The sequence below is a fragment of the Fukomys damarensis genome, unplaced genomic scaffold (genome assembly GCF_012274545.1).
Source record: "Fukomys damarensis isolate Sample0158 unplaced genomic scaffold, DMR_v1.0_HiC HiC_scaffold_30, whole genome shotgun sequence".
Classification (NCBI taxonomy): domain Eukaryota; kingdom Metazoa; phylum Chordata; class Mammalia; order Rodentia; family Bathyergidae; genus Fukomys; species Fukomys damarensis.
In genome coordinates, this window is record NW_022900942.1 from 48,241,906 (window position 1) to 48,266,508 (window position 24,603).

The window sequence follows — 24,603 nt, forward strand, 5'->3', positions numbered from 1 at the left end:
AAAAAAAAAAAAAAAAAAAAAGATAAGACCATTAAAAATTACCAAACCACAACAGTATTATCACACCTAAAATAATTACTTCATATAATGAAATAAGCATTATAATTTCTTACAATTTTGTTTGGCTCTGCATTCAAATAACATTCACACATTATGATGCTTTGGTAAGTTCCTTAGATTTCTATTATCTATAGCTTTCTTAATCTCTAGTCCTTCCTTGTAATTTCTTTAGAATTGTTGAAAGAAATAGCTTGTCACCCATTGGGGTGGTTAATACTGCACTCTGTCCTTTGTATTCCTCTAAAGCGTAATTTGATCGAGGGGCTTGATCTGACTCCAGCACCAATGGGGATGGGTGGACTCCATGCAGTGTTTGAATTTCCATCAAAGGGCACATAATTGTCTGGTTGGCTCTTTCTGACATACTGTTAGCCCCTGATACTTGTCTCGATGTAATGATTCATTAGAAACTTCAAAGTGATGCTCTATTACTCATTCTTTTTTTTGGTACTGGGGATCGAACTCGGATCCTTGTGCTTGCAAGGCAGGCGGCGGAACCACTGAGCTAATTCTTACTAGATGGAATAATTCTACAAAGAGAAAGTTTCTTCTTAGGTATCCTAAGGTTTACCTCATGTAAGAAAGGCAAAACAGTTGCCTAATTTACTCCATTTATCTGTTCTCAAAACAATGATGTGCTTTCTAATATGCTCCAAACGTGGCCAATGGGGTTTTGATTTTTGAAGTACTGTACTGTATAGTTATGAACTCATGGATTGAAACATATGATATGTTTACCTATATAAAATGTATTGAATTAAATGTTTAATTATATAAAACATATTTAATGTGTTTTAATCCATCACAGTTGATATATTTATTGATATACTCTTGCAAGATCTGGCGTCTTTTGAGTTCTTCTGACTTCTGGTATGAAATGTCCACCTTGTACCTTGCCTGGCTCAGAACTAGAAGCAGTCATTTGTCGAAGGGCTCCCTATTCCTTTCAGTGACAAACAATACTTAGAGATATGAAAGTAGTATGTTTAAACCTGAGCAGATAGGACAGCAAAATCTATAGTTTAGAGATTTTACCCCAAAGTTTAAATATTTATGAAACAGTTTTGCTTGAATTATTTACTCTCACTAAAGTGACAGAAATCTGCTCTCTACTTCAAAGTGCTAACTGAAGATTATGCACAGAAATAAATTTTTAAAAAATCCATCCACTCACCCCCAGGAGCACCCTTATTTATAAATTCTCTTCTTAAGATCTGAAAAATCTTAATGCATTGACCATGAATACTGCTTTTCCACACCATTATTAAAAGTTTTTTGGGTGGATGTGATAATGTCTATCATTTATTAAACTATTTGTTTTAAAAATCCAATTAATTTTTACCATCTGTATAAATTATATAAAACCTTATGATAAATAATTCAAAATTTAAAGTATCTTGGACTGTTGGGCGTAATTTTTGCATAACTTTTGGCAGTGTGCTTTTTTCCTAATGGTTTCTTCTTTGTGCAGTAATGAAAAGCATTTACATTTCCAGGCAATGTATGGATAGAAGGTAAGGTGTCAAGGCCTAGAATTATGCTCAATGGCACTAAACCAAATAAAGATGAACATTTTTGCTCCAGATGATTTAAAATTAAAAACTAAGCACAAAACAAGAAGACACCAACAGATTGGTGTTTTAGAAAACTAGTCCTTATATCAATAAGTAAAAAATGGTTTGTGCTTACAGAAGAGAAAAACACAACCAAAGAACAGGCAGAAAAGTTAAAGCAGCTTTTAAAAAATCCATTAAGAACAAGGAAGAAGTCAATTGCTGCAGTCAATGAATCACTTTCCTCCAGGTCTTTACTGTTAACAGTCAGTTACCTAGAGACAACTGTTCTTTCATAATCTAAACATTCAGAGAACAAAGGCAAGTAAAGGTGCTATAGTCTTCAAATGGATTTGTGTTTTGTTAAATTCCAGTTAATCAGCTGGTTAATTATTCACTAAACTCCTCACTCTCACCTCTGCCATAAGGCTGGCCAACTAACACACCTGCAATCCAGAATCTCCATATGCTAAGGGATTTTTGGGAAAACTTGGTTAGTGGATAGAACAAGGGGAAGGGTGAGCCAGTGAAAATTGGGAATAATTTTTAAGATTTCCTAAAGTAAAATGCTGACAACACTCAGTAGTGGTGAATCTACTGAGTGGTGGAGGCGTACGCGATACAGCAGGCTGTTTGTATCATTGAAAGCTCTAAAAGGTTCGCCATAATTGCATTAAATGGACTTTAATATCTACTTCAAATCAGCAGGGTATCAATATAATTTCCATTACCACCCATGCTGACTGGACTATTCTTATAATCTACTGTGTCCAAATTTCGAGATGCTTCTACATTCACTGGACTTTGTGGCTGTCATTTATTAGTTCCCTACCCAAATGTGCCAGGTCTTCTGATTTTACTTACGCCTGACAGCTCTGAGTCCTGACAGGATCTCCCGTGAAGAGGTACCCTTCTGAGTTTCCTGTAAGTCACCTGGCTGCCAAAGTGGAAAAAGAACTTTATTCTTATTCTGCTGCCCACCATTTTTCTTCTTAATCCCGTCAGCTCCCATATTTTCTACAAGTAATTTCAATGCATTCGAACCAAAATTATCAGGGAACCAAAACCTTCACAGGAGAAAAAGTATGTATTTCCAAATATTAAACCCAGGTGAGAGAATATTAAACAACCCGATCCCTTCCACAGATATACTTCCAAATCTGAGGTTTCATTATTAGTTTCTTGGGTCTCAATCTATTGACAATATAAAGGTAAAAGCATCTATCCTTGCTGAGTCTGCAGAAATGCTCTGTAGTGAATACAAGGAGTTTTTACATCATATTAGAGATAAAGTGACTCCCGGTTCCTATTCTGACCTTTGAAAGAGTTCTGTGAAGAAAGCAGGGTCAGAAATATTTTCCTCATTTACAAATGTAGATGCTAAGTATTGCCTGCTAAGTGAGAGACACAAACTTCAATCTGGAACTCTTTGTTCCTGAGAAGATTGCTGAACACTGAATGAACACCCACTGAAGGTACAAATTCGAACCATTTCAAATATTAATTAATTTATTCCCCCAGAATTAAGAAAAACAAATGGTTTTGAAAGGTAAGGTCATACTGAATACAAAGAATCAATGCACTGTGCAGATCTGCTCTCAAGTTTGGAAATTTAGCATGTCTTTTACATGAAAACAACAGTTTATTCTTTGATGACCAACCATGTGGCCTTTGAGAGATAAGCATTTGTTCTATGACAGTCTTCCCAAGAGGGAGTCAAAGCATTGCCCACCCCTGCACTTAAAATCTTAACCAGATCATTACGAATTTAAGATTTGGTAAGTACAATGTCACAGAAAACTAGATAAGTAAGGAATACACTCTCTTAGCCTTCCAGTCCCTAGGTCACTATATTTTAATAGTGTATTAAAATTTTATTCTAAAATGAACTTTCATTCATTGCTCCTATTTGAAAATAAACTAGAAACCACAATGGATTTATACATTATTTTTGTGAATGCTGGAGTGTTTTTCTAGGAAGGTGGCAATGCATTTTTTCCTTTTTTTGTGAACAGGAGAAAGAAAACACATATGCACGCACACACGCAGACACACATGCATACACACACACCCCAGAAATTCCTTCATATCTCTAAAGTCCCAATACTGGTCCATCTGTGGATAGTGGCTACTGATGTATGATTTCAAGAAAGGATAACCTTAGGCAGAGGCTCAATGTGCTACTGATTTTTGCTTAGTTTCTTGTATTCAAGATTCAGTAGTGGTACTGGGTGGAGAGGCATACCAAGTTTTTGCTTTGCAGCAATTTTTGAACCATACAAATTAGACACTGCATTTCTGCTTACTAAAACAAATGGAATTCTATGTGAGTCAATGGGTCTTGAATTAGTCTACTGAGATATGAATTCTATCACCTTACTAGTCATAAGCCCTAAATTTAATCACAAAGTACAGTACAAATTTGTTGAAGAAAAAATTTGGCAAGCTTTGTGAATCATTTAAAGAGTGTCTCTACAAAATTAGACAAATATGTAAAATGTCATAGCTAGCATTAGGTGTGTTACTGAAATTATTTCTTATGTAATACATTTTGTATCTCCTCCCCACCCCACCCCACTCCACACAAACTATCACAGCCATACTTTACGGAAAAGGGCTCACTTCTCTCCTTTTCTCTTTTTATGCTTTCCCTGACCACTCTTTTGGACAACTTGCTGTTTATGGCTTTTGTTTTCTTTATTAGTAGCAGGGCTCATGATTGACCAGGGGTCCTAGGACACTAGCTCTGGCCCTGTTTTGGCTGTGTGGATATAAGGCGAAGGATTTAAGAAATTAATTTTGGGAATCAGGCATGTGGAACCTATTTTGATTTTTATTTTTTTTAACAACTGAAGTCTGAGTGTGCCAGGCTTCCCAAGTTTAGACATGACCATCTGCAGAAGAACAGCCCCCCATAAGTGGTTGGCTCCTGACTGCTGCTCTGTACAAGGCCCCCTTTGGCTTAGATTTACCCCAAACCCTCTGTAAGGCTGAACCTTTAAACACCATTTTGGACTTTATGTCATTTCCTCAAGGATATTCAATTGGAAACGTTTTGTTCAATATAAAATATGAAAAATTCTATCCACTCCATGCCAATATATTCCATTCACATGTTTCACACCGACAATATCCATGCTTGTGACTGCCTTCTCTCGCATGATCATCTCTATTTTCAGCATGTTCTCCCACCACTAGGGAAAACCATCCACCACCAACAGTCTAAGATAAATACATCCAACACACTTTCACTCAGTTTCACACAGATGAAACAAAGAGCAGACTGGAATAGAGATACAAAGAAATGTTATTTTTCTTCCACCTGAGAAATTTCCTTGAGGCTGGGTATATGATTAGTGAGGCCCTAATAATAACACACAGCTCACACAATTTCTTAAATACTGTTTTAAAGATTCCAGGACTTCACTGGAAGCCCTGTGAGGTTGACCAGGCGTCCGCAACCCTTCCTAAGTGTCTCAGAAATACTGGTTTGTATCACATCTCCACACATGCCCAGGTGGAAAAAGCACCGTGACCTATAAGAATACTTTCTTTCCCAACCACTGGACTCCTATCTGGCCCAGGTCAAGGTTACATGTTGTTGTTTGCTTGCCAAAATTAGTTTTAGGCTTGCCAAAATTAGCCTGTTCCTACAAACCAGGTAAGGGGAGGTGCATTATTTCAATGTACTTACAAACGTGCCTTTTTATTCTAAAGGAAATTAAACATAGAACAAAAGGAAGAAATCCAAGAGTTGGTCTCAAAGAATAATTCTGCTTTGTATCTATTTTCTCAACTTGAGAGGGAATGAAGAGATATAGCTTCACTCAAATATGTGAGTTTTCCCCTGAAAAGCCGTGGACACAGACCTGTCCTGCCCGGTGTCTCCTCTCTCAGGCTGCTCATAACAAAAGGCTGATGTCAAATCTCCTGTAGCTGTCCCTAATAATGAACTGGGCCTCTGTAGGGAGTGACAATGTAAATGTGTTTGCTGAACCAGAAACTCCTCCGCTTTTCAGCTGTGCATAATCATTCTTTAAACTCAATACCATAAGGGGTAGAATTTAAACATTTCACCAAGTAAAGGACATCACCAGATAATTCTCAATTCATCACTTTCTCTTTATCTGTGACCCAAATGTGGGGGCAGGGAGAAAGTTTGAAGAAAAGAGATGAGGATGAAGAGAAGACAGAGTCTAAGAGGGTAGCACAGAAAGGCAAACCTTGATGAGATGAAATCTCCCTGGACAGAGATTATGGATAGCTGAGAATTTCATTTGAAATCAGATAATATGGCTTCTGCTTAACTAGTGGGCTAACAGATGTATGCGTGGATTCTAGGTCTAGGATGGGAATTTGAGAAGTTATATTGTGTCTCCAGGTAATAAAACATGTTAAGTGCCCAAGGACAGACGTGTACCCGTTGTATTTTTACAGGTTTCTGTGGCTCTGGGATGGAATCAGGCAGGCAATACAAGACTAACTCCTTCAGGCAGGGCCTAGGCACAGTAAACGCTCCACCCAAGGACCACAGAGAAAACAGCAGAATACTGCCCACAGTGACAGAACATACGTATTTTATGAAAATACAGCCACCAAAATGAGCTTTTGCTTACAGTTAGGCATTTACAGTTCCAAAACAGTGAAGAAAACCAATGAAAGAAACTCATACTAAACCACTTTGAGAAACATTAGACAAACCTGAGTTTAATCGCAAGGCTGAACTGTCTGTTGTATTCCAGAGTGCTCTAGGCTGCCCACCATCACAATATCCATGTATACTTTGCTATCATGTGCTGCTTAATGATAATGCTTTTAATGTGCACAGTTTCATTTAGTCTGATAATCAGATAACTACTAACTCCAGCTAATAATGCCACCTGCCAGAGACAAAGAACAGAAAAACAATGTTCTTTTTTTTTTTTAGGATTTCTGTCATCTTATCATTAAGTATTACTTTACAAAACAGATGAAGTAAGCACTTTCTTGCCATATCACCAAGTATTCTATATTACTTTAAAAAAAGTAGAATATGACTAAAATACCCAGATCCCTCCAACTGTCTTCAAAAAGAGACTCCAGAAATAGCCTTCAAAATTCTCCTTCATTTTTGCACCCTTCCTATATCTGCATTAATTTTATCAAGTGCACCTTCATTAGGTGGCTCTTTGCATACAGTACATCACTTGGCTACACAGCAATTAAAGGAAAAAGAATAAAACCTTAAAGACAGCAATATATAGGTGGAGTTTTGTTGTTGTGATTTTAAACTCAGAATTAAGTCAAAAGCTATGGCCTTGAATTGGAAACTTGGTTCTAATCCAAGAAATGAGAACATTCTGGAATTCTAAAAAAGTTCTTTGTGGTACTCATAATGTCCACAGATTGAATGAAACTGCATATAATGACAGAGTAGAAGGCTAAGGCAATAAACACACACACACTTGTACGTGTACACACACACATGCACACTTCTTCATATGGTCAGAAATGCAGCTGATTATATTTGCCTAAATGCCCATCTGTTTTGAGCAGTGGGTGGCTTCATTTGTGCTCTGAAAATAATTCCAATGACCCAGAGCTCGTTCCCATGCCACAAGGCTTGGCTGGTCTCCTCAGGGCACTGACTTCTGCTCAGCACCCCGTCCAGCACTCCTGGCTCCCAGTACCTCTGCTCCTCTTGACCATATGCCTTCAGTTTAATTTCCTAGCCCTACTTGGCCTTGTTCCCTCTCCCTCAGACCTCTGCTCTCTCCCAGGATCCCAAGTCATTTTCAGTCAGTCTCCAAGTTGCCCTCCAACCATGGCCCCTGCTCAAACTTTAAGAACATGGGTGCCACTGGTACCATGGTGAGTGCCCAGTTGTTAACACACTGCATAATGTGATTTTACTCTACCTGGACAGAGCAGAAATTGCATGTCAATTGAATGGACAGAGCCCTGAGGTGGACCTGTTTGGGAGGGAGTGTTCTCCTCCTACAAGTTCTGAGCTCTTCTGTGCTCCTGGTGGTGCTGGCTCCTCCTTAGGTACACATCATCTTCGGCATCTGCTGCTTCTAAACCTTCTCATAACCAGAAACAAATGATGGATGCCAGCTTCAAGGCTAATCCTCAGGAATAACTGAGGCTCCAGGGCTTACACACAGGAAGAGAGCCTGTTTCCAGCTCTCAGCACCGTTGGCTGCATCTCAGGTTCCAGTTTGGCTCAACTGTCAACTCCTCAGCAAGGCCTCCTGCCCACCCTCTGAAGTGGCCTCCTCCAGTTACGGGCACTGCACTGTCCTTTCCTCCCTGACACTAACCCTGCCCATGATTATCCTGTTTATTGTTATCTGCCATCTCCTGCCCCAAAAGGTGAGCTTTATGTAGGGAGGTACTTTTAAGAAGATTTTACTTACTGCTACAAAAAATAAAATTCTCTCCTGGGCCTAGGGCAATGTCTGGCACATAGGTAGGTGCATAAAATGGTACATCAGTGCTGCGTGAATAGGTGGGGAGAGTTTTGTGGGGAGGAGAGTCACAGGATGCATGCAATTGTCCACACCTGCCTGCTGTGCTATGCGAGCTAGCTAAGGGGAAATAAATTAGGGTTAAGTGGATTAAAAGATTCTCTTCTACATCTGGGGAAAAACATGAGTAACCATTTATATAGATATGAAAAGCTCACGAGCATTCTGCAGGTTCGAGAAAGCTCTGATCTAGGAGTGCCTTCCAGGTCCAGAGCTCTCCCACCAACTGGTTGGGTCAACTTGGGCACATGTGCCTAACTCTCTGGCATGTCCTTAACTGGTAAAGTAGAGGGACTTGATTTGATGATATACTAACTAGCATTTACTGAAAAATTTCCACATGCCCAGCACAACAGTGAATAGATCACATGCATTTTCTTATTTTGTCTTCACAACGATGCCATTAACAGCCACTTTTACTTCACAATGTAGGAAAAGGTACAGACTTAAAGAGGGCCAATGACTTGTCCAGTCACAAATATTAAGTGGCAGAGTTGAGATTTGGGCCTGGGTCTGATTCTAGGATTCTTGCTCTCAATCAAACCCCTCCTTTGTTCACACACTCCCAATCCCCACCCCATGAGAGTAGGTGGAAAGACAAAGAACCCCAATGAGGATGTAATTGTGACCTTAATAAATCCATTTTTCTTTCTTAAATTCTATCAAGACCTCATTTTACATTTTAACTAAGAGTTTTTTTAAACATAAGTTTCTGTAGGGGGAAAAAAGCCTGAAATGTAGAGATCTGGGTGACTTCTCAGTTTATTGCGGGGAACGGGTTTTGGCTGGAAAACCTACCAGCTGTAACATATAAGCCATGCTAATCTTTTCACATTTCACATTTCTAGTTAATATATACTTTGGACCCAAGTTTCTCAACTTGCTTTTTGTGGTAGATTAGTCAAAATGGACAGAGACATTACTGCTTACAACTTTGGCAAAGCTAACAAAATATTTCAGGTTTGTATCGTGACTGTGTATTCAGAAAAATCCATGTTAAAAAAACAAACCTTAATATCTCACTCTTAGAGACTGGTGTCTATCCAAACGTCTGTATTTAATTGATAGTAAAATAAATTTTAAATGGAAATGAAAATGAAGAACCAATAAAATAAAGCCTATTAACAGACAAGGGAAGTAAAGTTCAGTGTTAAAAAAAATTCCAGTAAATGTGACTTCACATCCCTTCTGCCCTACTCTGCCCATCTGGGAAACAGCAAAACATTAAACTTTTCAACCTTATGTTTAGTTGACCAGTTACTGATCAGTTTCTACATCAAACCCTCTTGCCAACCCTAGAAAACACCCTGTAAATTACACACAATATGGGATCCTGTACATTCTGAGGCATAGTAAATGGAATTCTGGTCATTGCTATAGTTGAACTAAGATTATTAATGTCCAGCCAAGTAGTGTAGCTGTGGGAAATACTATCAAAACTAGGAGCATTATTATATTGCCAGTTCCCCACGGCCTCATCCTTTCCCAGGTGACACGATTCTCTCATTTGAGCAAGATTTTTCCCATAACTTCCTACATTTGTACTTCCTGGATCAGAGTTTATTCTTATTCTCTCCCTATTATTAGTTTTCTCATACTCTTGTTTAAGCAACTAGGTTCTGTCTGGTATACTGGAGTGAAAAATAGAGTTTCATTCTTTGTTTAATCAATAAACTAATTTACCATTAATTTGTTGGAATGAAGAATGAAGATTCATACATGTTTCCATCAGAAGTATCTGACAAACATCAGGTCTGTCTGGCTGTCTGTGTCTGTTCCCCCAACCCCTTCTCAAAGGGAAGTGCGGAAATGCAGGAGGCCCCCAACATTCCCAAGTCGGTGCAGGAGCACAGTATCCAGCGGTGATAGCTGGGAGGTAGAGCCTGGTTGAAGGTAAGTCACTGGGTGGCGTGACTTGGAAGGGCGCATTCCAGTCCCCAGTTCATGCCTTCTCAGTCTCTCTGCTGTCTCAACAGAGCAGCTTTCTTCCCCCATGCCCTTGGGCCATGTGGTTTCTGCCTGGAGCCAGCCAATTGTGAACTGAAACCAAGAGCCCAAAACAAACCTCTCCTCCTGTAAGTTGCAGGTATTAGGTATTGTACAATGGGAAAGTGACTTAAGGCAGTGATCACCAGGATAAAAAGTGGGTAAGGATTACGCCAAGCTGAAACTCATCGGGCACAGAAATATCAGAGGGGCAGACACATGGTAAGACCCTGGTTTGGAGAAGAGAGGTGAGAAATTAGAGCTTGCAGCCTTCCTTCAGACTCTGCAGTTATAAGATGTAAGGACTTACAGGAGCAATGGACAAGACTTGACAGGCGGTAGTGATATAACTTACGGGAGATAGTGATCTCTACTGGACCCAGTGTGTTTTACTAAGGCTGGGATTCCAAAATACAAAACAACTGATTATCAGGCAAAGATAATTAAGAAAAAGGAAATTAGTTATGGGAAGACATTATAAACTATTTTACAACATAATCAGAGATGCTACTACAGACAAAAATGTCTAAAGTATAAGCAGGGTGAGTGGATGAAGTCAGTTTTAGAGTCCGTCTGCGCATTGTGAGGTAACTCAACATCTGAGCCAATGTGAACAGATGAAATTCAGAAATCTGGGAATGCGCCTCCATACTCTCACCATTCCTAGTTTCTAGGTTCCTAGGATTAATCTTAGAGACATTAAAACATATTTTTAAAAATTAGGTTTGAATTCAACAACTAATAGTCATAATTTTTTTTCTGGCTTTCCAAACTTAAATCAAAGACCTTGATACTACACTGGTTGACTGAGTGTCTCAAAAGCAATTTTACTCTACATTATTTCAGCCTCAGCTTTTGTTATAATTAACATAATATTAAACATAGTAAACACCCAATACCATAAAAATATCAACTGACTCATCATATATATATTTATATGTGTGTATATGTTACAAAGGATTATTTAAAATCAAAATTGAAATATCTCATATTTTGATAAGACGAAGAAACAACAGATACAAGGTAGGATCTTGGTAAAAAGAAACCTCAATTATTTTAAAAAAGATTATCTAGCCAGGCATGGTGGTTCCTGCCTGTAATCCCTGCACTCATGAGACTGAGGTAGGAGGATCATGAGTTTGAGGCCAGCCTGCAATACATAGTGAGTTCAAGGCCAGCCTAGAGTTTATAGTGAAACCCTCTCTCAAAAAACCCAAACAAACACAAAACCCCAAACACACTAACAGATGCCAAAAGTTGCATGGTGCGGTGGTACATGTCCTTCAGGAGGCAGAAGGAGGACTGCCAGTAATTCAGTGCCAACCTGGGCTACTGCTACATAGTCACAGTGCAACTTTCTAAATTTCAAAATTCAGATTTTTATATTAGAAACCCATCTTATTCTTTCATTGCTGAGACAAAATACTTGACATCCAAAGTTAAAGGAGGAAAGGTTTATTTTGGCTCGCAGTTGGTAGAGGTTTCAGCCCATAATTGGCTGGCTCCAAAGCAGATTGGTATGGCGGAGGAGAAACAGTTCATGGTGGGGAGAAGGTAGCTGCTTTTTCTGCCCCTTTTCTACTCTAGGCTACTGGGATTAGGGTGGTGATTTAGTAATCACACACCCTTGTCCCAGCATTACACACTTTAGATCCAGCCACCTCTGAAAAAGCCTTACCTATGATCACATGAGGCTTTGGGGGGGGCACATGTAGACAAGCCATAACAAAACCTGTATATTTTCACTAAAGAAAATACAGAGGCAGAGGCAGGAGGATTGCTGCGAGTTTGAGGCCAGCCTGAGCTACATAGTGAGTTCAGGGCCAGCCTGAACTATAAAGCAAGACCCTGTCTCAAAAAACCAAAATAAATAAATAAATAAAATACAGAAAAAGTTACATGAAAATATCCATCATTATATCACTCAGTTCTAACACATTCCAATCCTTCTAAACTTTTGCGTGTAGAAGAGTATATGTATTTTTCACATACACACTTTAAAAATGAGTTCACACACACACATATATATATACATGAACACATACATGCATACATACATACATGTATCTATACTGAGAGGTGAAGTGTCCCCCCACCCATTCACGTCACTGGGAACCTCAGAATGTGACCTTTTGTGGGAATAGGATCTTTGAAGATGTAGTTGGTCATACTGGACCAGGGTGAGCCTGAACTCCAGTGACTGCATTCCTGAAAGAAGGCCATGAAATAAACGCAGATGAAGAAGGCTCTGGGATAATAACATGTACAGACCGGAGTGATGAAGCACGAGCCAAGGGACACTTGAGGTCACCAGACCAGCAAGAGATAGGAAGGGTTCTTCCCTAGAACCTTCAGAGGTAGCAGCCACACCTTGATTTTAGACTTCTAGCCTCCACTAGCATGAGTTAAGCCACCCAGTCTCTGGCCATTTGCTATGGAAATCCAAAGAACCTATGCCAGTACACACACTTCCATAACAATCAGCTTGTTCTGGCTAATACATGAAAACTTTTCATCTTCTTCAGATGTAATACTTGCATCATATTTAAGTGTATTTATTTCATAATATATTTGATTCTAGAATTCTAATATGTCTAATCCCAAGAATGTATACTTTGATCACTTCCATCTTTTTGGATAATTATCTAAATGCAATAGAACTAATGGTCACTTAAATGCTAAGTGACTAAAACATCCTTAGTGTGCATAAAAAAAACAACAACAACATGGATTTTTCTTCATCTGTGAATCTTCAGAGGATTTTCTAGGCGTTTAGTTTGCTGCAGTCTAAAAAGCCAAATGGATATCAACAGTCTGAGTTCCCTAGTGAACAGAAAAGGAAGCAGGCAATCATCTTATTACAAAATAAAAATCCCATACTTGGCTATAGTAAACTAAGGGAATCACAGGATGTCCTGTCTAATAGTATTTGGCTTCCTTTCATGGAATGTCCTAAAATAAAGCAAAACAATAGTATGCTTTCCACAAGTCCTCGGGTAGCTGTGGCCTGCTCAGCCCCAACCAGAACACAGAAAATCATTGCCTACTGTCTACAGAGCCAAGCACCACTGCCCTCCTGGAAGACAGTAATTCCCTTGAAATTTGGCCCAATGGTTTTGGTAATCATATGAATAAGTGAAAAAGAAAATAAGTTACATTTACAAAATCTACTTAGTGGGCCAGGGATTTAGCTCAGTGGTGCCACAGCACAAGGTCTGGAGTTCAATACGTGGTACCAAAACAAAACAAAATATACTTAGTCTACGGCATTTGTGAAATAATACATTTTTGGATTTTGAAATATATATATATAGTTAAGAAGCTAGGTTTTACCTGGGAAGATTCCGTCTGAAAGCCAAACATCTCCACCCTCATACAGATAACAAAGTCCTTGGTAGATTTTTGCCTTTCAGGTAAACCTCTGACATTACAAATCTCGTGCCTGATCTCTAAATTCAACTTGAGGCAATTTTCTCCTTAGGGGCTTAGAGAAATAAGGAGCCAAACTGGCAACAACAACAAAATGGACAAATCTGGTAGAATGGGAATGAGTGAGGCCGAGTTGGGGGTTGGGGGAGTGCTAGCCTCAGAATTTTTAAAAGAGGGGGCCACCCAACCATTCATTATTCTGGGCAGGATTTTAAAACCAGGCCAATGGTTCCTTGTTGCATTTAAAGATTAAAAAATAATTCTGCACAACTTCCTTTAAAACTTAATAGAAAATATTTGACCTAGCATAAGAGGATACTTGATACAAAGAATAGCTACATAATTATAGCATTCATCTTCATAGAATTAAAAGAGCATTTTTTATCTGTCAAGACACCAAAGAAATTCTAGATCTAATATTTAACACTTTCATATGAAACTTTAACAGTGGATTTAGGTTTTTTTTTTTTTAGTTTATATAATTATTCTGTTACTATTTTTGTATTCAATTTTAGTATTAATATGTACAGGCTGAACTTTCCTAATTAAAAAATCTAAAACCTGAAACACAACTCCAAAATTCAAAATATTTTCAGTGTTGACACGATGCTCAAAAATTTTTGGATTAGGGATGCCTTTCTATCAGCAAGCCTCTGGAAATACTCCAAAATCTGAAAAAATCCAAAGTCTGAAACAATCCTGGTCTCATCACTTTGCACAAGGGATCTGCAACCCATGTAACAGGCCATAAGCATAACGGCTATACAACATCATTAGTCATCAGGAAAATATCAATTAAAATCTCAGTGAGATACCCCTGAATAAGGACAGGCAAAATTTGAAAGCCAGACAATACCAAGTGCTGCCAAACATGAAGCAGAGCTCCCATGCTCTGCTAATACTGCTTCGGACAATTGCTTGCAGTTACTTTTCAGTTAAATATCAGCCATATGACCCAGTCACTCCACTCCTAGGCACACAAAGATATGCACATGAATATTCACAGAAGCTTTATTCATAACTGCTAAAAACAAGAAATGCTCAAATGCTCATCATCTGGTGAATGTTTAAACAAAATATCGTACTGCCATATGACGGAGTACTACTCAGCAATAAAGAGTAATGAACTGCAGATACACCCAGTATGGATGGATCTCAAAATCATTTTTTGTTTTTTAATATTTATTTTTATTTTTGGGTAATGGGGATCGAACTTGGGATCTTGTGCTTGCAAGGCAGGCACCAGAACCACTGAGCTAAATCCCCAGCCCAAAATAATTTTTACTGAGTAAGCAGTCAGGCACTAACAGGCACACTGCATTCTGTAGGATTTCATTAATTTAAAATGAAATTTAATCTGTGGTGACAGTAACAGAAGTGACCCTGGGAGGTGCACAGAAGAGAGGAAGACTGCAAAATGTACAAAGTTATTTTGGGGGGTAATGGAAAGGTTTAAATTTTGGCTATGGTGATGACCACTGGGCACTGAGTCATATACTTTAAAATGGATACAGTTTACTGTATATAAATTAATTCTTAATTAAGTTGACAAGGGGGAAAGACTATGTATAGTGTGGCTGGTCTAAAATTTTTCCAGACTCAATTTGGCCTTTTAATAAACTTCTGCTATACCAGGTATTATATCAGGTACTTAGGAAATAGGGGGCCCCAGATTATTACAAAGACATAATAAAAGAATAAATTTGAATAACACGCAATAATACTTGCTAACATTCTTCAAGGAATTTACTTTACACCAGGCAATGCTTAGTGCCCTTTATATTCTGTGTCTCATTTAATCCACATAGGAACTCCATGAAGTTGGTGCTGTGAGGATTTCGATGTGCACAGTAGGAAAATGAGGCTTACAGAGGTTAACAAATTTGTCCTACAACATGTGGTTAGAAAGGAGCTAGGATAGAAAGTAAGTCTCACTCCAGAGCCAAGCTTTGTCCAGGACCTCTCCAGTTTCTCCAAGTAGCTCCCAGGTAGGCACTCAGAGCCCCCACCTGGTCCTAATGAGGGGTAGAAAGGGCTGAGTGGTCCAGGCCATCCTTTCAGTCCATACCCAGGGGCAGCAGCACATGTTACAGAGACTGAAGAGAAGTTGCCTGGTACTCTGGAGGACATCTTCAAGCCAGCTCTGTGACAATGTTAGCTGCCTGTCAGAAACTCCAAGGTCAGGAAAACTGATTTCCTAAACCCCATGTCTGTCTCTCAAATTATTGTGCTTTCCAGACCCCGGGAAGAGAACTGGAAGGGTCTTTCTGGCCCCTCTCCCTTCTGTCGCCAAACCCCTGCCTAACCCCTGCCTAGGTTCACATCATTTTCTTCCTCTCCTGCAGACTAAATGTGCATTTGAGGAGCAGGTTGCCTGAGGAAAGACATGAGGGGGAGCCTGGGGCATTCATCCTGGGAAACCCTCCTTTTCTCTGTGTAGCACATGCCTGCCTCCCACCCCACAAACGAATGACTCTGTCTTCTGCTTCTCTTCTAGCAGAGATATTCAGTCACAAGCTCCACAGCCTCTTTAAAGATTTCTGGGTTGCTCACAAGCAGCAGGTCCTGAAGGGAGGATAACATATGCAAAGTGCTCTTCTTGTTTTTTCTTAATGGCTCAGTCTCCCTGGGGTTCTCTCAGACTTTGTGGGTGAGGAGGCTGCAGCAAAGACGCACACGGAATGCACACCGCCTGCTTCCTGGCCATCAGCACAGGAAGCTGGGGTTACATGAAGGGCAGATACCGCTACTCTGAGGCTGGAGGCTGCAGGGGGGTGGTGAGGGGAGGACAGACGGTGGAAGCATGGCTAAAAAGGCAATTACCTGGACCGTCACAGTTCTGGCCCCCATACACAACCTGACAAACAGCAGGGGCTCAATAAAGGGAAGAAAACAAAAGTACAACGGGGGTATTGAAAAATAATCCTCTCAGTCAGCACAAGATTCATGGAGCATGCCAAGCAGCCTAGACACATCACCAAAAACACTGGTGGCTCTCATGTGCTGGAGAAAATGAAACAAAATTCGAATGATGGGTTGCTATGTATGAAACTCCAAAGGGCTACACGAGGCAGGTGCTAGAACAGCACAGTTCATCTGTGACTTGTGATGCTTTAATAAATGAACGGCACTTGCATTAGCCAAACGATTAGTAACCACTATGTGACTTTGGTAAATTCATGAATATTTTGAGATGTTTTCTAACATACTTCAACACATGAAATCCAATTAAAATTCATTTAATTTTTAAAATCCTTGCTAGTATTAAATGACATATCACTGTCTGCTTAGGTAATGCATTTATATAGTTTCAACTAAAAAAAAAAACCAAAAAACAAAAAACCAAACTGGTACATAGTGACTAATCTTCCCAGTTCTCGTCCTTATTAGTTTACCTTTCAGTTTCCCATGTATATGAAGTGAATATGAATACATAATTCAGTTTTCCTCAGTGTATATAGAAGTTAGTAACAGTAATGCACTATTTTTAACCTAGTGATGGCCAATACATATAACACAAAAATTGAGAGATCAAAAGACATGAACAAGAAGTGGTCCAGAAGTGCACAGATGGAGAGGGAGAGATGAGGAGCAAGGGGGCTAACAAAACGGAATTGAGAAATGTCCATGTATATGTACCAACCCCCATGTGAATGTAATCATAATGTACTACAAATACGCACCCATAAAAAAAGAGATATGGAAGCCTTTTACTTTTCCTCAAGTAGCGGCACCACTGACCTAAATCCCCGGCCCTCACATGATGTTTTTAAGGAAAAAAAACCCTTCCTGCTACAAGTTACTCCACGATGCTCAAGTTTGTGCCTCAAGGTTACATTAATAAAACATATATAGAGGAAACAGTGAGGTATGCACACAGCTTTTACTCACATACTCCATACCTGAAAGTGTTTGAAAATTATAGCAGTGATAATTTTGCCCTTAGCAAGTATAAGAGCGGTAACAGCAAAATTACTTTTATTAAGAAAGCTGAACCAACTGAAGACTTCTGAACCAACATCAGTCATACAACAGAAAAAACACTCTGAGTGCTTTCCAGGTCTGGGTATGGGCACCTCTCCACCTTGGACTTTAGGTTTTCTTGTATGCACCCACCAATGCCTGTTTGATAGAGGGCTGTGCTTTATTTATCTTTGTATTCCAAGGGCACAGCATGGAGACCGGAATACTGAAGGAACTCAGTTAAGTATACTGAACAAAGAATTTCAGCTCCAACTTTAATAATAATAATCATATGATAGCCAACACTGGGAATTTAAAAAAAATACATTTTTAGCAAGCTCAAAACATGTGGTCATTCCAAAAAGGGAGTAGATGGTAGGCAGGAGTAGGGGAGGACCTCACTTTTGTAGATATCCTTCTTCCGGATTTGTAGGACACTAAGTGAAAATGCTACAGGGAAACTGTGGACAGAAGAAAGCTTCCCATAGACGTCAGTGCCTCTGGCATTGCCTCCTAAGGCTTTGCTAGGGTAGGATGACACTAACTAAAGAATAAGGAATTAATGTTAAAACAAAACAAAAGAGAACAAATACCACCTCTAGGAAAAATGAAACAGGACTGCAGAAATCTAGTCTACTTCCCATGAAGAACACAGTCCTTTTATAAAATGACAAACACTGGCCATAGACTTCAAGATCTATTCTGTGTACAACGAAAGTATCTCCACAAAGTCTGTTTCATGGATTTGGTAGATTAGACAAAATATCTTTAGGAAGTACAGTGCTGCTATCAAAACTACAGGATGGGGACCATCACAAGTGTTCAGCTCTCCACCAGTGTGTGTATGTTATACTGACACACGTAACATACTCTTCCCTCTTGCCCTATTCCGTTTCTGTTCCAAAGTCATGACCAAAGTTAGATTCTTTTGGAACAGTCATTTTACCTGCTGGAACCCAAAACAAAGGAAATGCTGAGCTCTTGCCATATTGTCTTAACTAGCACAGCACTAAAGGACACAATGACTAAAAGTTGCCATCGACTTACTTCTGCCCCTTTAGAAAAAATAAAACAGTACTTTGAGAGAATGTGTCCATGATCAATTGAGCAAAATCCTAGTAAGCTTGGAGAAATCTGACACTAAAAATGTACATTTTTTTTCAGTAATCTAGAAATTATTGCTAAGTGGCCCACAAAAATTCAATCTTTACCTCACTAATGATTTATTTTTCTTACTGTAAATGATCATTTTAGAGATGTATTTAATAAAATCATATTCAGGAGAAATTTCTTTGATTCATCAAGGCAAAAGTTATACATTATTTGTTCCTATGTGAATTGTATGTTTTCATTTTGGAAGAATTCTCTCGTGGTTAGGCCAGAAACACTGAGATAAACAGTGAGAATCAGAATTTTAAAATGAGCTGAGGGATACCAATAGGGTGTGCAGGGAGTGCTCCGAGAAAAAGGGCTGCTTTAAGATACTGACTGAATACAACATAACTAATTTAGAATTACAGAGGCAGGAAAGCTGAAAGCTAAAGTCAAGAAGAATGAAATTATGCTAACATACAAACTCTTTAACACATTTCATTGTAGAAAAAAAGGTACTTTTGACAGGAGAGATGCAATCAATTTGTCCTTGAAAATGAAACTGACAAAATTTATAAAGAAATTTTTATGAGCCAGGATAAACTCTCAGTCCACGTTAGTGGCCACCATCAAGGTGACATCTTTGAACTGACTGACCACCTTTAAGTGGGTGTTCAGATATAAGAGCCACTGTCTGACCTAAGTTCCAGCCAGCCCTATTATAAGATGAAGCTACATTCATTGTTTCTACACAGAGAAAGCTGCCTGTTTGCAGCAGGGACCATCCATCTACCTTGCCCTGATCCCTGAAGGCTAAGGGACTTAAGTTCTCTCACAGCACTGCACAGCCCCATTAATTTTGGGACACACAGGGTGGGGCACTTGTGGATCCCATTTTCCTTTCTACTTACATTTTGAAACAAGACCTCTGTTCGCAGTGCACTGTTTGTAGGTAATAAGCCTTTAGTAGTTTCCTATCTCCAAGTTCCTGCCTGCCTTGCAATGTTCCTGTCTTACTTTCCACCACTGCCCCAACATGGACTGAGCCAGGCCAATGAAATTATGTCCGATTCTAAAGCTTGTATCTTTTTACTGAGACATAGCACTTTAGCCTCATTCAGCATTCCACAGCATACTGGCCTTAAGGATGTATTTTCTTACTTTGAGGCTCTGTGAGCTCAGGAAATGCAAACCAATCTTACTATGAGACTAAGTAAAATATGTAAATCTGCTATAAAATGAATTGATTATAACTCTCACTTTGCTACAACTCAAGGTCTTTGAAGGAGTACCTAGCAAAGACCTTGGCCAGAGCAGACTACTAAATATCTACTGAATTAATTAAATCTCCGACTGAAATGGAGTATTTATGTTAGTCCCAAGATTCACCCCACCATTAATGTAAGGGATTATTTACTGCAGTTTCAAGAAGTTCCTATAAACACACAAAAAGATGCTGTATAAGAAAATCAACTTTGTAAATTCCGGAGAATACTCTCATATTACTGCTCTGCTAAATTATGCACTGTCAACAGACACCACGACCAGCAAGAGTTGGGGTGAGCTTCTCCCCAAAGGGGAGAGCATTCAGAAGACCACTGCATTAACAGAATAAAGGACCCTAAAAAGGAGTTACAAGGTTGGGCACCTAACAAATAGCTGAGTAATCTTCTGTCTTTTACAAACACTAAAAACAAAAATTTAAGGCCAAATCTATATTTTTAAAACCTCCATTAACAGTATAAACCCAGACTGTACTAATATGTGCATAATGGAGATACATGAAGCCAGACTTTTGCCATCTACAGCTGCTGTTCTTGGGGATGTGATTTGAAATCTACTTTCTGGCAAAAGGCAAGCCATGTTATAACAGTGACAACTGAACGGAACACACTTTCATAACTCCCCTTACTATGCCCCTCTTTGTTTTCCTTAAAACAGTTCATTTTTTTAAAATTAGCAAAGCTAAGTGTTTTAGGCCAGTATTTTAAACTTACATCTTAGTTTTGCCTTTTGAGACAGTGTATTTCCTGAGGCCAAGTAATTATTTTAAGGTTTTGGAAACATGCTTTTGTAGTAGCCATATGTAGTAGTAGCCACCTATTTTGGAATAGTCCTCTAACCTCATATATACATTCTCAAAAGCCAAGAGTATGCAGACAAAGATGCAGAGGGCAGACAGCCAGTTAATAAATCTCATTTCCCATCTGCACCTGCACAGAACAGAGCTATGGGGAGTATGCTCTCCAGGGAGATCCAGAGCACAACTCACACACCCTGTGAATTAAACAGTGTCACCTCAAATGGCCCCCTCACCACATTTATTTTTTTAAGCAGTTCTTAAAATATATAGATTTCTAGTGCTCCTAAACGCTGTGAGGAAGCTGAGGCTGAGGAAGCAATCATATAACTGTGTACACGAGCCGTGTAGGTAGAGCCATTTTTGCACCTGGTCTTTTTAACTGAAATTACTAATGTACAGGAAGCTTGCTTTTCTAATCAAAGTGCACACTACCTTCAATAATGATTTACCACCTATTCTACTCCAGGTTGTGAAAATGAGCTTTGTTTACACTAACAGATACCTGGGTCACGATATCTGGGTCAGGAGTGACAGATGTCTTTTATTTGTGAAAAATCTAGTACAAACGCTATAAAAATAGAAGAGTGACTGCTTGCTCCTTAGCTGTGCTGCATGGTCCTATCTTCTAGGTGTCCGCTTCTCCTCCTGTTTGCACTGGAGGCACGGCAAAGAGCTCCAAAAGAGTACCTTTCTAGTAACAACTGCATTCTTGTATTTACATTGTTCTTTTAAAATTTGATTTACATGGTTTTAATTTTTTATTTTTTGAGGTGTCAGAAGCGAATCTCAGGGCCCTACTACATATGCTAGGCAAGTACTCTACTTCTGAATTATATCCCTGGCCCAGAAACCATTTGTTTTAAATGTCTGAAGTTAACCTTACAATATCTCTGTAGGAATGGGACTAGATATCTTTATGCATAACAAGCAAAGGTAGCAAATAAAGCCTCAGATCAAGGGTTTGCTGGGTTCCTATTACAATGGCATCTTCCGGCCTTGCCAAGGTCCTGGGCTCACCTAGGGTCCCACGGGACTCCACTGACAACTTCGAAGCACATCTCACTGTCATGGACTATCCCAAGCTTACAGCCAAAAGTCAAACTTTTACTTAGTTAAATCTCTATTGAGCTTTCAAATTGCCTTCCAAGTTTCCTTAACAGTTAAAAGGCTACCTTATTCCAATTTTGGGATGCCAAAATAATGATGGAATGTTTCCAAGTAGAAAAATGTGTCACATTTTTCCTTTCCCTATGTTTCTTCAGAAGAAAAAAAGTGGTGGTCACATTATACTGGTCATCCACTTTGAAAGAGAAGCAGACCAAGGAAAACACTCAGTGTGTCTGTTTCCAAAGGGCATCCTTTGTATAATGTGAGACACAGCAATTTTGGAGGCCTCCTTCTTTACTTATCCTATGAAACCTCTCAGTATAGTATCCACTAGTCCTATATAAAAATACAAATGCAATGATTCTCTGAATGACTTAAGAATTTGTTCAGTCAGATCATTATTCAAATTCAGTTTTGCTTTTTATATAATCCCAGGTAGTATTATAGGGACTCAGAAAGCAAAGTGGAAAAAATTCAGAAGATGAAAATAGTAATTGAGATCAAATTAAAGAAGCAAATAAAATTTTATTTTAAAACAAAAATTTATCATGAGAAGGTAACATTTAACCTGTTAAATTATTTTTCACTGTCATTCTAAGTGGGTTCAAACGAGTAATGAAACCCAACTGGGCAACTTCCTTTGGCTTATGTGGTAAAATCTGAACTCCATCCTAAAAGCAACTGCTACCTACATAGTATGAATTAAATCTCTTAGGAGATGAGAGCTTCTAAGAATGGATCAAATAAGAGAAGTTCAAAAGCAAATCAATTTTTAAGCTTTGGGATGTTCAGAGAGGACAAAGGTAGAGGAGTAATGAGAGAAGGGGCTAGAATTTCTAATCACAGGGTCCTCTAGGGAAGAATCCCAAAAGCTGTGGGTCAATTTTGGTTTACATTAAGAGCATAACAAGCGCTTGAAATCTCTAAGGATGCCATGTCAACACATTTGCTGGAACCATAACATATGAGATTTTGGTGACCTCATGGGCATGGCCAAAATTAACTCCAAGTATTTATGTAACTGCCAGGGATGACAGGGCAAAGGTTGCTTATAATTTTTTTTTAAGTCAACAAACAGTGTGTGCCTTTGGTCAAAGAGAAAGGAAGCAGGATACTTTCGGTCCTATTTTATGATATGCCACATTTATACACACAAAATAGCCTGCCCATAATACCACCTGAATGTTTGGATGAAGGCTCTCAAAAACGTGTTATTTCCTGTTGCTTACTAGCTGAGAGGATGCGCTTTAGCGTTAGTGGTATGTGTGCTTGGCTTCAAAGCAGAAGCATTGTTGGTGGTTATCAAGGTAACATTTAAAAATAACTACCCCATCCTTGGTGGGGGGAGTAGAAAAAAAAAATGGAAGCAAAGCTTTTGTAAATAAGGAGGGGAAGAAGGGTTGAAGGGAAGGGAGGAAAACGGAAATAAAAAGCAAAATATACGATGCATAAAAATTCCCTGTGATGAATGTTATCATTATGCATATCTAAAATGAACCCATAAAAAAGAACTATGCTGACAATTAAAAAAAAAAAAGAAATAAAAATAACTACCCCAGTACAAAAAAAACTTCAGAGGAAATGTGACTGAAGCTATCAGTCTAAGTCTGGCCTTGAGCACCCTAAGACCCTAGCTGCATTCTCCATTACATTGTTATCCTTATCAAACAATGCAAACAATTTTAATGAGCTTATCTGCGGGAACATATGGCCAGATACATTAAAGTAAAAATGATGCCAACCACACAGGCCATTTCATTAATCAAAAGGCTCACAAAACAATGACCAAGATCATTCCCATCCTCAAATCAGACCTCAGCAAAATACCAGAAATTACCTTTCTACTGTAAATAAGAAGGGCTCCCCCACCCATGCGGAGGCCAGAAACTCCTAGGAAAATGCATAACAGCACCCAGTTTTTTCCAGGTCCATTACAGTCCATCTCTTTCTAAAAAGCTCAAGGCTCAAAGGAGAAAATTTTGGCTTATGTCTGACACTGTGACCTTTGCTGTCAACCCTTGCACCAATCAGCAAGCGGAATTCTTACAAAGCTCCATCAATCTGGCGGTTTAACATCACAGACTGCAGCTTAATCTAGAGGATTCCATCTTTCCTGCACGCTCTCCAGGTTGAGCACAAACGTTTTCCTCGCCATCCTCCCATTTGTCTTCTCTGCCTTTAGGCATAGCTACCTAATGGCCCCTTTAAAATCAAAAAGGGGAAGGAGGAAAGGAAGTGCTACAGCCTGTCTCTCTTTGGAAAGGGGGAGAAAACAGCATGCATTTTTGTCAATGTGGAAGGAAAGAGATGGAGGGAGACCTTTTGCAGGCAGCAAACCAGGTCACAAAATGCTTTCCATCTGCAATCGTGAAGGCTCGATGCATCCCCAACGTGACACACAGGAAAGGATAGCAAAAAACCACGCCAGCCTCCACCAATTCACGCCTGCAGCCCGGGTCGCGGGCAGTGTCCGCTGCATTATATAACGGGCCGGACTTCCGCGCGTCCCCACCACAGTCCCAGCCGGCGCCCGGTCAGCCCATTACCTGTAGGATCGCTCCCCGCGCACTGTGTGCTTCCGGAAAGGAATGATGGTCCCGTTATCCTGGATGATGTCGTTGTTGTTCTCGCCATTTGGGGACAGGGTTTGGGTCGGCCCAGGCATTGGCGCACTCCCGAGAAAGGGAATAAACCGCTGTGGGCTGGCTGGTGAGGAAGGTGGCTGCGTCTTCCCGCTGCTCTCCTGCTCGCAGGGACCTCGCCTGCCTCCGGCTCGCTCGCTCGCTGCTGCCTTCTCCCGACTGGATTCCCGCCCCGCCCC

General features: G+C 39.6%; 1 protein-coding gene across 4 annotated transcripts in view; it reads right to left on the minus strand.

The window, feature by feature from the left end:
• Positions 1 to 24,603, minus strand: part of Mapre2 (microtubule associated protein RP/EB family member 2) — a 130,742-nt gene that overhangs the window by 62,450 nt on the left and 43,689 nt on the right. The window contains exon 1 of one of the 4 annotated variants that reach the window (XM_010638058.1): positions 24,329 to 24,597. The exons of 1 other annotated variant lie outside the window; for it this stretch is intronic. In XM_010638058.1, the coding sequence (XP_010636360.1) occupies positions 24,329 to 24,447 (119 nt within the window). In that variant the 5' untranslated portion in view covers positions 24,448 to 24,597. Of the gene's footprint in view, positions 1 to 2,477; positions 2,501 to 24,328; positions 24,598 to 24,603 lie in introns of those variants that run through there. 2 more of the 4 variants (XM_010638060.1, XM_033757555.1) reach the window with 2 other exon arrangements.